This window comes from Microcaecilia unicolor, chromosome 5, assembly GCF_901765095.1.
Source record: "Microcaecilia unicolor chromosome 5, aMicUni1.1, whole genome shotgun sequence".
NCBI classification, from domain to species: Eukaryota; Metazoa; Chordata; class Amphibia; order Gymnophiona; family Siphonopidae; genus Microcaecilia; species Microcaecilia unicolor.
This window is the reverse complement of record NC_044035.1, coordinates 246252497-246267256: the sequence shown is the minus strand read 5'-3', so window position 1 is coordinate 246267256 and position 14760 is coordinate 246252497. Positions and strand designations below refer to the sequence as shown.

General features: G+C 44.7%; 1 protein-coding gene across 1 annotated transcript in view; it reads left to right on the top strand.

The window, feature by feature from the left end:
- The window catches only part of IGSF11 (immunoglobulin superfamily member 11), a 183932-nt gene that overhangs the window by 130949 nt on the left and 38223 nt on the right, over positions 1-14760 (top strand). The window contains exon 2 of the mRNA XM_030205078.1: positions 10783-10940. Coding sequence (XP_030060938.1) covers positions 10783-10940 — 158 coding nt within the window. The remainder of the gene's footprint in view (positions 1-10782; positions 10941-14760) is intronic.

Sequence of the window (14760 nt, the reverse complement as noted above, 5' to 3'; positions counted from 1 at the left end):
ACACGCATGCCTGTTTCCAAAAGTGTGTGCATAAATGCAAATCTCTCCTCTGCTCATTCCCTAGGAATACCTTGGCGCAGTTCTGATAAAGTTAGGCCTATGTAAACTGTGCACACACGAAACACAATCAACAACATCAACAACAAAGTATGTATATACTGCTCAGTGGCATAGCAAGGATGGGGCAGTCTGCTCCAAGTGGACGCTGCAAGGGGGTGCAGGGAGCGGCTGTCGGCTCTGCTGGTTCCCTGCTCCCTCTGACGTTACCTCCTGTTCTGGGGCAGGGAACTAGCAGAGCTGACAGCCTCACGACTGCTCTCTGCATACCCAGTAGGTAAGAATGATGCACCTGGGGGGAAGGGTGGTGATGCGCCGCGGGGGGGGGGGGGGGGGGGGGATGTGTTAGGGGGCACACAGTTGTGATCCACCCTGGGTGGCAGCTGATCTAGGAATGCCACATACTGCCTATACCTAGAGCTCAAGATCAGTATACAGTAAGATCAGATCAGCATATAGGGCTAGATTCTATATATGGTTCCTAAAAAATTGGAGTCGAAAAATACCCGTGCCTAAAGTTCAGCTCGGTTTATAGAATAAACACTTAAGTGGAGAGGTCACACATAAATTTAGGTGCTGCAATTTGCACCAATGAAAACGTGGTGCAAATTCCCACGCCTAAATTTACATGCAGAGCACCCATATTCTGTAATTATGTGTGTAACTTAAAACCATGCACCCATTCCACCCTGAAATACACTCATGATTGTCCCATTCAGCGCCACCTTTTTTGAACCATGCGTAAATTTTAGCCATTGATCCTGTACCTGAATTTACGCACGTTAGTCTCAATTAAATCTAGTTAGTGCCAATAATTGCTTGTTAAAAAGCCAATTATTTGCTATGGTAGTGTTGTACATTTGTGGGTAGTGGGTTTTGGGGGGGGGGGGGGGTTGGGGGCTCAGCACCCGTGGTAAGGGAGCTATGCATGTGGGAGCGTTGTCTGAAGTCTACCGCACTGACCTCTAGGGTGCCCAGTTGGTGTCCTGGCATGTCAGGGGGGCGAGTGTACTACGAATCGTGGCCCCTCCCTAGAGATGGTCATCCCTGATTTTCGTCCATAATGGAAACCAAGGACGCCCATCTCAGAAACGACCAAATGCAACCCATTTGGTAATGGGAGGAGCCAGCATTTGTAGTGCACTGGTCCCCCTCACATGCCAGGACACCAACCGGGCAGCCTAGGGGGCACTGCAGTGGACTTCACAAATTGCGGCCCTGTTTTGAACTCTTCTAGGGGTTGCATTGTTTCAGAGTTCTTGGTAGATGATGACAGATATAACCAATATGGTCCATTCAGTTCGCTCTACTGAGTAGCTTGTCTTTGAGCTTTGCCTGTGTCAGGGCGTAGACTGTATTCTGCTCAGCTGTTCTTATCTCCCCTTTCTGAGTCATCCAGTCTTCTCTGCTAGCTTCTGTGACTCCCTTCTGCTTCGTTTGGTTGGCGGTGGTCTAGCGCACGGCTGATGGTTGTGGCATTAGATAGGATTGGAGTCCTTTTTGGGATGCCTCCCTTTTTCTAGTTTTTGGCTTCTCTGGGACTTTGCTGGCCTTTTAGGGGGCCCTTGGCTTGGTAGGACTCTTGGCTTTTGGGCCAGACCCTCTACCTTCCTTCCTGGATCATTTACGGATGGCCGTGCAGCGTGCAGCACTTTGGTCCACTAGGGGACCCGTGACTTGGTAGGGTTCCTTGACTTTCGGGCCAGACCCTCTGCCTTCCTTCTTGGGGCATTGTATGTTGGCAGTACTGCCTTCATGACGTCTGGTGTCTGCTAGGGGGCCCTTGGTTTGGTAGGGCTACTTGGCAGGAGCTCCTGCCTTGGTTTTCGGACCGGGTTGATGGGTCTTCAGTTTTGTCTTCTCTCCTAGAAGCTATTGGTTCAGCTCATTCTGTCAGAAACTCTCATTTGGGGCAGCAGGTTTGTACTGCTATCACCTTTGGTAATCTGGAGCGCTCTTCTTGGAAAGGGTACCGTCCCAATAGGGCAACTCTTAAGTTTTATTGGGTTTTTGTCTGTCTGGACCAATCTGCCCCAATTCACCTCGTCTTCCCTTAGAGGGGTTGAGATGGTGGCTCGGCGTTCCATTCTTCTGGTTTGGGGGTTTCTATAACCAGTTTCCCTTTGGGCCGGTCCAGATTTGTAGGGGGCCGAGCCCTGGTACGGGGTGGTGATCCCAGTGGGCGAGCGCTGCCTCGGGAGAAGTGTGTTTTTCATCTCTGTGACCGTCATTTTTTTTCTTAGGACTAGTGGTTGAGGCTTTTCCGGTCAGGCTTCCGGCCTTCATCGGGGTCTGGCCTGCTCCGTCTTTAGGTGGTGAGCCTTTCTATATCTCCGGATGCTGAGCTGTGGTTCTTCCATGCTTGCTGCTCCTTTCAACCATTCCTAGAAGTCAAGCCTTCCTCCGTCGGACCCTGCTCTAACTTTGGGCGTCGGGCTTATTCCGTTCGGGCCCTGCTGCGTCTCAGGACATTCGAGCTGTGCTCTGCCTCCGAGCGTGGGTGCTGGTGTGTCTATGGGCGTCGGGCCTTGCTCCATCTCCAGGAGTCCGGCCTTGCTCCGTCTCTGGGAGTAGGGCTCTGCTTCGCATTCAGACGTCGGGCTCTGTTCTGTCTTGGGGCGTAGAGCCCTGCTCCGCTTCCGGATGTCAGGCCCTGCTTCACCTCCGAATGTCGGTCTCTGTTGCCTTTTGTGTCTCCAGACGTGGAGCCCTGCTCTGCTTCCGGACATCAGGCCCTGCTCCACCTCCGGAAGTTGAGCTCTGGTCCGTCGTTCGACGTCAGGCCCTCTCCGCCACCGCTGGAAATCGGCCGTTCTCTGCCTCTTGGTGTAGGGTCCTGCTCTGCCTCCAGGCATCAGGCCTTGCTCTGCTTTCGGACATCATCCACTGCTCTGTGTCCGGACTTCGGGTACTGCTCTCCGGCTGCGGGTGCTGCTCCGTCTTTTCAAGGCAAGCCTTCCTGTGGAAATTGAGTTGTTCTCCTTTTCGGGTACGAGCCCTGGTATGTCTACAGGCGACTTGCCCAGTGTCATCTACGGAAGGCGAGGCCTGTTCCACTTTCGGGTTCCAAGTCTTGCTCTGTTTCGAACACCAAGCATTAAACATAGTAACATAGTAAATGACGGGCAGATTAAGACCTGTACGGTTCTTCCAGTCTACCCAACAAGATAAACTCATTTACATGGTGTGTGATACTTTATTTGTATACCTGAGTTTGATTTGCTCTTTGGCAGGGCACCAGGCCTTCCTCTTTCTCCGGGCTCGAGCCTTTCTCCATGTTCAAGCGCTGGGCGTGGCTCCTTTTCTGGATGCCGAGCCTTACTTTCTGGTGAGTTCTTTCTCATTTCCAGAATCTGCGAACGGAGGATTGCCCGGTACCTTTGCGGTTGAGTCTTCTTGTTCATTGGTTCTGGTTCGGGGGCCTTCCATGTGAAGGTTTTGTGGAGTAGGAGTTTCCACGCAGGCCATAGGTCTTGGTGGTTCTTTCCTGGTTAAGGGCTCACTGTTGTTCGCCAGGTACTGCAGAATTTTGTACCCGGTGATGTTCTCTCATTGGCTTGCCCTTGGGTTTTAGGTCTCAGTTCCCTCTGGTGACCTGGTTCTGAGTACCCTTGACTTGTTCCTTTTCCTTTGGTGGCAGAGTCTCTGGTGGTACACTGGTAATCTTTCCACCATTCTTATCTTTAGGGATTATGCTATCCTGCCCTAATTGTGGACTGCTCTGGTATGTCCCACTCATTTCTGGATTGATCTGTGGGACGCTATGGAAGTTAAAATTAGTTCTTACCTGATAATTTTCTTTCCAACAGATCAATCCAGAGGCCCTCCCTTTGTTGTCATTGATTGATTATGGTACTGTTTCCTTTGTTTAGGCTTCTTAAAATTTTCACCAAGCTACAGTTTCTCAATTTGGATGTTTCCCTTCTTCGGGAGCGGTGGAGGTGATGCCTACTTGGCCGATGTAGGGGCAGGAGAAGGCGTCTGTGTTGGATTTATTCTTCTTCCACTGCTTTGGTATCAACAATACTGAGGCTAAGATGGAGGCACAGGTCCATATATGGCAAGCCTCTGAGGTTCTCTCTATCTCCACTTACTGGTAGAGGGACATAACCCACTCGTCTCTGGATTGATCTGTTGGAACTAATGGAAAGAAAATTATCAGGCAAGAACTAATTTTACCTTCCATGTTAATGGAATAACACAATTTAAAGTTTGTTTTCTTCTTTAAAAAAATTCTTATCGAGGAGAGTAGATGCAGCTTATATTTATGTTGGGGATGCATATTTCTACACACAAAGTGCTGTTGTATCCACAGAAATGACTTGAAATTACCATTTTAATATTCACTTGTTCAAATTCAGTGGATTACAGAAAAATAAAACATCAGTTTACAATGGTGGTAAAGTCAAATGATAGACAAGGGGTTGGAATTGAGTTTTAAAACTAAGGGAGTCTTTTTTACAAAGCAGTGCTAGCGTTTTTTACTTGTGGTAAAAATCAGCTGGCGGTAAATGCTGATACGCCCATATTGGCATCTCAATGTTTACTGCCAGCTGATTTTTGCTGTGAGCTAAAAATGCTAGTGTGACTTTGTAAAATACCCCTTAAGTTAGACTGAGTTGTATAAATAGGTGGACAAATGGTCTATAAAAGATCAGACCTGGCACCAAAAAATATACAAGCCAATACATCTGTTGGACCAAATTCACATCAGACAGCCTATTAGATTATCCAGTCAATAGCTTAACTTATGATTTGTGCATATATCAGATTTCAAAGGGAAAGCATTTGTGTATTTTTTCCCTTTGAAAACTACCCCATGGAAAGTGTATGCACACATCTACAGATGCTGCAGCGGTGTACCGAGAGCGGGACAGTGGGGGTGCAGGGAACGGCTCCACCAGTTTCCTGCTCCTCCCTCTGATGTTACTTCCTATTCCAGGGCAGAGGGAGCAGGGAACCGGCAGAGCTGACAGCCACGTAGCTGCTCCCAGCACCCCAGGAGGTAAGAGCAATGCGGGGGGGGGGGGGGGGGGGGGGAGGTGATGTGCCGGGGGGGGGGGGAGGGGGGGAAGACAACGCTGCACCTGGGGATGGTGTGTAGCGGTGATCCGCCCTGGGTGCAGTTGACCAAGGAACACCACTGAGTTGCTGCTTAGCCCGCATAAATTCCCTGAATTACTTTATGCATATATGCATGTATCTTTTTTTTTTTAATTATGCACACAAATGCTAATCCTTTTCCAATCCCATTGTGTTAACTTATGCACATACAGTCTGTACATTTTTACCCATAAAGATATAGAGGAAAATGATGTATTATGCCACCTCCGGGAAAGTTTACTACTCGGTACATAAAAATCCCACGGAGCAGTATCATGTTTAGAATTCAAGTGCAGAAATAATCAAAAAATAAATGAAAATATTTTTTGTGGTGTGCTCATAGGCTTTCAAAGGACTGCCTTTGACCAAAAGGTCAACTATACCCTCTTAAGTTTAATCATTTCACACCTTTATTAAGCAGGTGAACACTCTCTTAAAATAAATTCAAAAACAGTAAACAGTACTTATCTTAAGGACCCTTACTGAAGATAAGTACTGTTAAACTTATGAGGGTATAGTTGACCTTTTGGTCAGTGGCAGTCCTTTGAAAGCCCATGAGCGCACCACACAAAATATTTTCACTTATTTTTTTGATTACTTCTGAGTTTGTATTCTAAACATGATTCTACTCTATGGGATTTGCTTTGTGCACATTTTTACCGGCATGTAGTCTAAGCAGTTAAGTGACTTCCTGTGTGTAAACCTACTTATGGTGCATAAATGGCTTTTCAGATTACCTGTAAAATTCTCAGTATTTCAGTAAGAGTAGCTGTGTATAAAGAAATCATTTGTAAGCATCAGAATTTGTGTTCTGTACTGGAAGGATACAAGCTGTGCTGTTCTTCATTGTAGACCCATTAAACAAATATGAACTATTTTTATACTAATCAGTCTTTTCAACCTTTATAAAAGTTGGAAAGAATTATACAAAAGGGGTTGAAAAATGTTCTGTCTAGGTGCAAAATAACTAAGTCTCCAGAAATGGGGTAAAACTTAGCATAGTGAAGTAAACCCAGTGGGAAGTCACGTAGAGTTCAAAAATATGTCAGATTGGGCCAGGGGTTCCGGAGAAATAAACTCACTAAAATATGGCCCAGTACATTTCTGGGGGAAAGCAGGTCAGCCCCCACCACCTCAAAACTGCCTGTATCCCAACTAAATTACCTACCACAAAAACATGTGTACACTCGGGGTTCAAAAGAATTGTCCAGGAAGCAGGTGAAAGCTTGGCTCTTCAACCAGGCTTTTAATGGAAGAAGTAACTGAATGTTAGTCTCACTCACACACACACAAGGAATGACTTGGGCTGCACATACTGCAGCAGGACATGTTTATCCACTCCTACTCTAACTGAGATAATATTTAACCATCTCTCTGACCTCATGTGCAACTTTCTTTAAATCAGTCACCTTACTTTCTAACTCTTCTTACTCTCTTACCTATCTATATGTTACAACTTTGATTTACTCTTCACTATCAATTAAAATGTTCTATTACGTATTGTGTTTACATTGTAAGTAGTATGCTATGCCATACTTTGTATTGTTATTTTAATATTTTTACTGCTGTAATTGCCTGTTGCTCAGGTTTGATCTATTCTTACTGTACACCGCCTTGATGAGTGAATTCCTTCAAAAAGGTGATAAATAAATCCTAATAAATAAATCACCTAAGCCATGCTTTACATGCTTTCCCCACTTGTTTTAAGATTCTAGGGTTTGCTTTATTGTGTCTCCTGGGTGGGAAGAGAAAGCAGTAAAGTAAATATCTTGACCTCTTAAGTTTTTTGGGTTCAATCCCAGAAGACCTGACCTTTTCCCATACTCTTCTGGCTATAATGCATCCTTCTCCTATCCCTCTGGGTATCCCTCCTTCTTTTAAAATAAGGCCCCAAATGGGAGAATAATGGGGGCCTTTCAGCTGGACAGACGTGGCAGTCCTATTTATGCAAAGTGTTAACCTACATTTTTTTCCCTCAAAACTACTACTTCCTCCTCTTTTAGCTTCCAGTTCAATTAGAGCTGGCCACTATTGGGCTAGGATACAATAAGATATTTGCAACTATCTGGGATACAAATTGGTTGGCAGCATGTTTTGAATTGGAAACAGTTATAATAATCTCTTGTTTACAGAGTCAATGGCTGCCTTTCTATGGTTTCTCTTTAACTTTGTGGCAAGGTGGTCGTCTTCCTCCTTCACATGTGGGAGTAATCAGTGCAGTATGCCATGTTATCTTGCTCAGGTGGTGAGGCGACTGCCCGGGACACCTCCCAGCAGTGGGAAAGTGAGCCATTCATTTGGAGATGGCATAGGAATGTTTCCTTATCGCAGCTTCCAAGGACAGCAGCTGCTGGGCATCTTCCCGAACACATAACTAAGTTACTTTGTCTATTCATCTTTTTTTTCCCCCTGTAGTTTGCATTATTTATTTTTGTGATGTCTAGATGAATAGAAATGAACAGCAGTTTTATGATTCTCTTCTTTAAAAAGATATTTTAGCATAAATATCATATTAGGGACATTCATCATCAGTGTGCCAGTTCCTTCTATGTTCAGCTTTCCTTTTTATTTTGTACTAGTAAAAAAGCCCCGTTTCTGATGCAAATGAAACGGGGGGCTAGCAATGTTTTCTTCTGTGTGCATGTGGGAGTGTGTGTGTCCCTGCCCTCTGGTCTCTCTCCCCTCCCCCCTCTGAGTCCTTCACTGTTACAGAGCCAGCGATTTGATTTCGTGCTCTGCTGTTTTCCTTCACTGACTGTGTTACAGAGAGGGCGGGGCAGACACTCATAGGGAAACCGGATATCTCGCCCCCTTCACACTTCCGGCTGGAGGCTTCATAGAACGTTGGGTTGCCTTTTATATAGAGAGATGTATTTTCTAGGTCCCTTCCATTTGCTTTGTTTTTCATTGTCTTTTGCCCTTTTGTCAATTTTAGCATTGAACTAGGTTGTTCTGTTGAATATCTGTGAACAGATAATGGTGAGACTCTTCCTTTTTACTGTTTCACACTTAGGCTGTGGAAGCAGAGATATACTTGGGCTAGTTTAAGGATGAATCTAATTTGATTATATGTAGACCTCTGTGGGTGAAGGGATGACATAATCCAGGACAAGAAGTAATAGTTTAGGGGGGATGGGGGGAGTCATTCAACAAACCTTGATACTTTAACTCAGGAATATTCAACTCTGATCCTTGAGTGCCACAGGCAGGTCAGGCCTAACTGTGGCACTCAGGGACCAGAATTTCCTATCCCTGCTTTAAGAAGATGCAATAACATTTAAAATAATCCAGTATTTAAAGGGTAACCTAATACCTAATGCAACATTTTTCAGCTGGTGTGCTGCAGCTGCTCCCCAGGTGTGCTGTGGCCAAGAGTTGCACGGGAGCAGGGTTTTCCAGGGATCCTGTGAGAGTTTTCGAGCCTCTCTGTGACCAACTGCCTATCTATGAACCGACAGACATCCAAGTACCGACTCCTCCTCCCTTTAATAATTCAGTGCAGCTGCACTTGCTCTCTGCCTGGGTGGATGCAACAGGCTCACACTGACACACACAGAAGCCAGCAGCTTCACAGGTCACCTGATCCTACTGGTGCATGTGTGCGGCGACCTCTGTGTGCAGCTGTTCCGTGTATGTGTCAGTGTGAGCCTTGCTGCATCTTCCTGGGCAGAAAGCAAGCGCAGCTGTGCTGAATTATTGAAGCGAGGACTTACTGCACAGTGCCAGTTTACTGTGGTTTGTCACCTAAGCGGTAAGTTCATTGCCATATAATTCTTAGAAACTAAGAATGTATTTTAAATTTTTATGGACCACCTTGAACCCAACAATTTAAGCAGTTCACAGTAATTAGTTTCGAACATCAACCCCTATAAAAACCTCAACCTCCCCCCCCCCCCCCCCCAAATCCCTCAGTCCAAGACCTACAAAAGTCTCTCACTTTAGGCAGCTGGTTTTTGGGCAATAGCCTTACTATTTTTGGACACAATGTGACTGGTTACAGAGCTTGGTGATAGGCTATAGGAGGGGAGTTGGATCCTGGAACCTGTAAGAAACAAAGAGGAGCATGGCCCCTCAAACTACTAGTAGAGGTGGTGGAGACCAGAATTTAAATATGCTTGAGACAGATGTATAGTGTAATGGTAGTAACAAAGATGAAAGGCCAAATAAAATGATTAAGGTGAAGGGGGGCAGTAAGGAAAGAGAGTTGGTATTGATTTGTATATAGGAAATTACTTGCATATTTAATTATTTAACTTTAAACAGAATCTTAATACTCATTTCTTAAATGATAAAATATGTCCTTAGAAAACTGATGGTGTGCTTTTGACAATTTTTGTACCTTGTAAAAGTCCCTCAAGATGAAAGGTCGAAAATCATTGATCTAATAGATATGTTGGCTTCTTAGCTAAAAGAAGACCCTAAGCTTGCATTTGAGCTTTCCTACAGCTTGGTCTCTGTATGAAAAGGTTTCTTGATGATGAGTCACTTGTGGAAACAGTCTTCAGGAACCATCTGTCAAGATGTTGCTGCATGAGAGAAAAAGCTGTTATGTATGTCTTGGAAACACTTCTAGTACATATGCCATCTCTGGCTTCCTTTGTTAGGTTGGCTTAGCTTATTTGTCCAAATCGGTTGTGTTTCTTGCTCGTCACCCTGCAAGTTGCATTGGGCTCAGGAGAGGGGAATCTGTGTTTCCTGATAGGTTACTTTCATACATCATCAAGCCAAATGTAGTTTATAGTTTGATAAATGCTTCTCATCGTATTTGCAACTGCAGTAATATACGAAGATGAAAATTGCTCAAGTGCTTAACTCTCAAGTCATAAATGAGTCAAGCTTAACAGTCTGCTGTACTCAATTTACCCAGCTATTTATAATTAAAGCAGTTGGAGTGGAACATTGGAAGAGTGAGGCCTTGGATAACTAGGACACTGTCTGAGAAGAATTTTACTCAACTGACTGCAATAATATGAGCCGATTTATATAAAAAAAGCATTTTTTTTTTTTTTTTTTGTGGAGGTGTCCTAACTGTGCTTTCAGCTGGGCTAGCACAATCAGGAAAATTTGGTCAGTATTTTCTGTTCAGCACTGGAGAACTGGACCCATAACCACACTCATAACAATAATTTTGTATTTTTTAGCTGATCTTTTCGAAATGATGATCAGTTTGGCTTTACTGTATTAAAATGTAGCTTACAGAAGAGGGTACTTGAAACAACAGGAGATAAAGTGATTTCCCAAGGTCACAAGGAGTGTCAGCAGGGGATGTGGAGTTTAGATTCTGCTTTCACCTGGTTCTAAGCCCATATCTCTAATCACTGGCCATTTCTACCTGTCATTGTTGAGTGGCTACGCTATACCTCTGTGTTTCTTCTAATGCAAGAAATTTAGAATACCATTGAAGATGACCTTAGAGGATCTGTTTTATTTGGGAGAGTAGGTGACTGTCTTTTTGCATCTTTTTCTAACCCCTAACAACTTATACTACCAGTTACTGCTGTACATTCTATAGAGGGGAGGTCATGGTGACCACTGTTTATCCACATAGGAAGAAAATTTGGGAGGAAGGATATTGGGGATCATCACTCACCCTGTGTTTTTTTTCTTCTTCTTCTTATGTAGTGAATGCTCTGGAAGTATCAGTGAGCTCTCCAAGTATCCAGGTGGCCCGAGGTCAGACAGCAGTCTTGCCCTGCACATTCATTACCAGTGCAGCACTCACTAACCTAAATGTCATCTGGATGGTCACCCCTCTTTCCAATGCCAATCAGCCAGAGCAGGTAAGTTTGCCACATGAGACCTTTCCCCTTGCTCAAAGCTATTACAATATTTATAGAGTGGGAGAAAAAGCATTTCGCCTCTATGTTCTCAGAAATGTTCTAGAACCACATTTATTAAATCTGTCTAAAAGTCTCTGTACCCACTGAGTTTATTTTAAAGTGAAGCTGGTGGCTGGCTTATGGGGACAGTCATATAGGGCTCCGTGACCCTGGAACACAAGACTTGGGCTAGTGAGTGATGATGGTGTTGTTGAATGGTGCAGGGTCGACTCAGCCTCTGGACCAGGTGAGGCACTGGTTCAGGGCACTAGTGATTAAAGAGTTTCAAAATCCCGATCAAGACACAAATTGATACCGTGGTATAACGAAGAACTGAAAAAACTAAAAACACAAGCCAGGAGGCTTGAACGAGCATGGAAAAAAAATAAAAGATGTACACACACTCAACGCATGGAAACAAACGCAAAGAAAAAGAGTAGTGGATGCTTGGAATGCCCTCCCGCGGGAGGTGGTGGAAATGAAAACGCTAACGGAATTCAAACATGCGTGGGATAAGCATAAAGGAATCCTGTGCAGAAGGAATGGATCCTCAGGAGCTTAGTTGAGATCGGGAGGCGGGGCTGGTGGTTGGGAGGCGGGGATAGTGCTGGACAGACTTATACAGTCTGTGCTAGAGCCGGTGGTGGGAGGCGGGACTGGTGGTTGGGAGGCGGGGATAGTGCTGGGCAGACTTATACGGTCTGTGCCAGAGCCGGTGGTGGGAGGCAGGAATAGTGCTGGGCAGACTTATACGGTCTGTGCCAGAGCCGGTGGTGGGAGGCGGGGTTGGTGGTTGGGAGGCGGGGATAGTGCTGGGCAGACTTATATGGTCTGTGCCAGAGCCGGTGGTTGGGAGGCGGGGCTGGTGGTTGGGAGGCGGGGATAGTGCTGGGCAGACTTATATGGTCTGTGCCAGAGCCGGTGGTGGGAGGCGGGGTTGGTGGTTGGGAGGCGGGGATAGTGCTGGGCAGACTTATATGGTCTGTGCCAGAGCCGGTGGTTGGGAGGCGGGGCTGGTGGTTGGGAGGCGGGGATAGTGCTGGGCAGACTTATACGGTCTGTGCCCTGAACAGCACAGGTACAAATCAAAGTAGGGTATACACAAAAAGTAGCACATATGAGTTGTCTTGTTGGGCAGACTGGATGGACCGTGCAGGTCTTTTTCTGCCATCATCTACTATGTAAGTTGTAAAACTATTGTAAAACTACTGCAAAAGCAAAGCTTTATGGTTTAATTGTGTAAGAGTGTGTTGTTTACAGTTCTGTTACCTGCAACATTGTACCATTGTTTTGTGGATGTTAGCCTCCAAATAAACATTTCAGCCTTGCGGTATATAGGTATTTCAGCGTTTGCAGTGTATTGATTTTGTGAAGATTCAATAAAAAGACCTTTTATTAACCCCCCAAAAATCCTGGTCCACTATCTTTCCTTCTTTTTTCTTTTCCTCTTGCACTTGGGGGGGGGGGGGGGGCGGGCTGGGGGAGGGGAGGAAGAGATGCAGGACCAGTGTTTTGGAATTTGACACACTTTTATCGCAGCTGGAGAGAGGGCAGATTTCGGGGGGGGGGGGGGGGGGGCTACCAATGCAATAGCTGGCTCAGTGTGTCACAGTCCCTTCAGCCGGCCCTGGCTCCAGGTGACAGCCATGCTCACCCTAACCTAAAGTCAGGCCTGGCGATGGGCACCAGTTCTGAGCCTCTTACTTTAATGTGCAGAACCAAAGCAAATATCCTTCTGTTCATTTTGATCATAATTGGAAAAGCGAGCTACAAAAATGTATAAATAATAAACATACCTGTTATTAAATAAATTCCAATTAAGATAGATTTTGAAGGACAAGCAGGTGCCATCAAGGGCAAAACTAAATATGCATGAAGTAGAAAGCAGAATAAAGTTCGTGCAAAGCTGTGTGTAGAGTATTCATGCCAGCCATTCCATATGTTATCTATCAAAAACACAAACATCTGATAGCAGCACCAGATCCATCGAAACTAAATTTATATCAATTAGTTACAAGTGCTATATTTCATTGAACAAAAATAAAAAATGTTCTCAGTATGAAGTAAAAAGTCTGGCAGCAGAGCTAAACCCAGGGCTGGTAATTTAAGAACCACTAGTTGTTTGGATGGGATTTGATTTATTTAAACTGAGACAAATATGCACCTGAAAGCATCTTCCACTCTTCAATTGGCTGCCCTTTTGCAGCTTGTTCATTATTTTTCCCTGGCAATGGAGTAGGTGGATTACAAGAGGGAAAACACCAACTACCACGTATCGAGCAAGGTGGGTTAATAGAGTTAATTGAAAACTGAGACCCAATTAGGTGCCCGTCTACTAAAATGCATTAATTTTGGGCTTAACACACTATAAAATGGAATTTTAACACATGGCAAGCCCAAAACAAGTGCTGCATCAAAAAAAGACGTTAACACCTGCAATAAAAAAAAAATCTAGTGGGAACATTTTAGATGAACTTGTGGTACCTGATTCTGGTTAAAGTGGAAACACTTATCATCTGGTATTTAAGAGGCAGCAAGTGGTCCTGTGTTAACTCCGCGTTAACTAGTTAGTGCGCAGTAAATGTGATGCACTAGTTGGCTAACACTTCCATGCCAACTCTCCATCCATGCTACGCCCCCGACAGGAAAATTCTTTAACACATAGAAACTACTGGAAAGACCCCTTAACGGGATTGTGTGATAGCTTTAGTATAAAAGGGCACCTTACTTTGGTGAATCAGCAAAAATTAAATCTCTGACCAAGAGTAATCTATATAAGGAGAGCACAGGGAAGAGTTAAAGGCAAGATCTCCAGCAAGTAAGGAGGGCTGTGTTACAGACACATTGGGAATAGCAGAGAAGGAGAGTTATATAGTGTTCATTACAAGCTTTGGTTACGTTGTGTTGCAGGGTTCAGGCACTTAAGTTGGGTTGGTAGGGTATGCCTTTTCGAACAGGTTGGTGTTTAGTGATTTCCGGAAGTTAAGATGGTTGTATGTTATTTTCACAGCTTTTAGTAATGCATTCCACAATTGTGTACTTATGTAGGAGAACAAAACAGAGTGTACACATCTCTAGAGATGTACAGTTCTCTTAACCAAAATTTTCTCTCTTTCTTTTTTTTTTTTTAATATCCTTATTGACACCAGAAACAGCACGAAATGCATAACAAGCACAAACCAGTAATTGAAGAATGAACAGAATTAAACATCCTGGTCATAAAAACACAACACAACTTTCAGGAAGTTTTCAAAATATAGTTACAATATGCCCCTGGTGCTTTCCATAACAAAATAGCCCTTTCCCCCCACCATCACCCCTCTTCTAGCTAAGCAGAATGAGGAAACAAATCACGTTCAGTATAATTCCAGGAATTGCTTCCGTAGAGCATGATATGGACCCCATCTCCCAGATAGAGACAAAACCTGAGAAAATTGTGTTATCACCCAGACGGCCATCTCAGTCATAAGTGTAAGCCAGGCCGCAGGAGAGGGCGCCACCGGGGTAATCCAGGACTGTAGAATACATTTCCGAACCAATAGAAGGGCCAGCTGTACAATGTCTCGAAATCCCATAGATACTTACTCTCTCCCCTGCATAAAACCAAGCCATCATACTCACAACCTCCTGGGTGTGAGGGAACACACCTAAATCAAAATTGCTGCTTCTGTGCCTAGACCAGTGCTCCTTCGTGGCACAGAAAACATGTCGATTTCCTTCAGTCCCCCTCAATGGGGGGAGGCACTTGTGGCATGGAACACTTGTAGACAAAAGCTCAGTG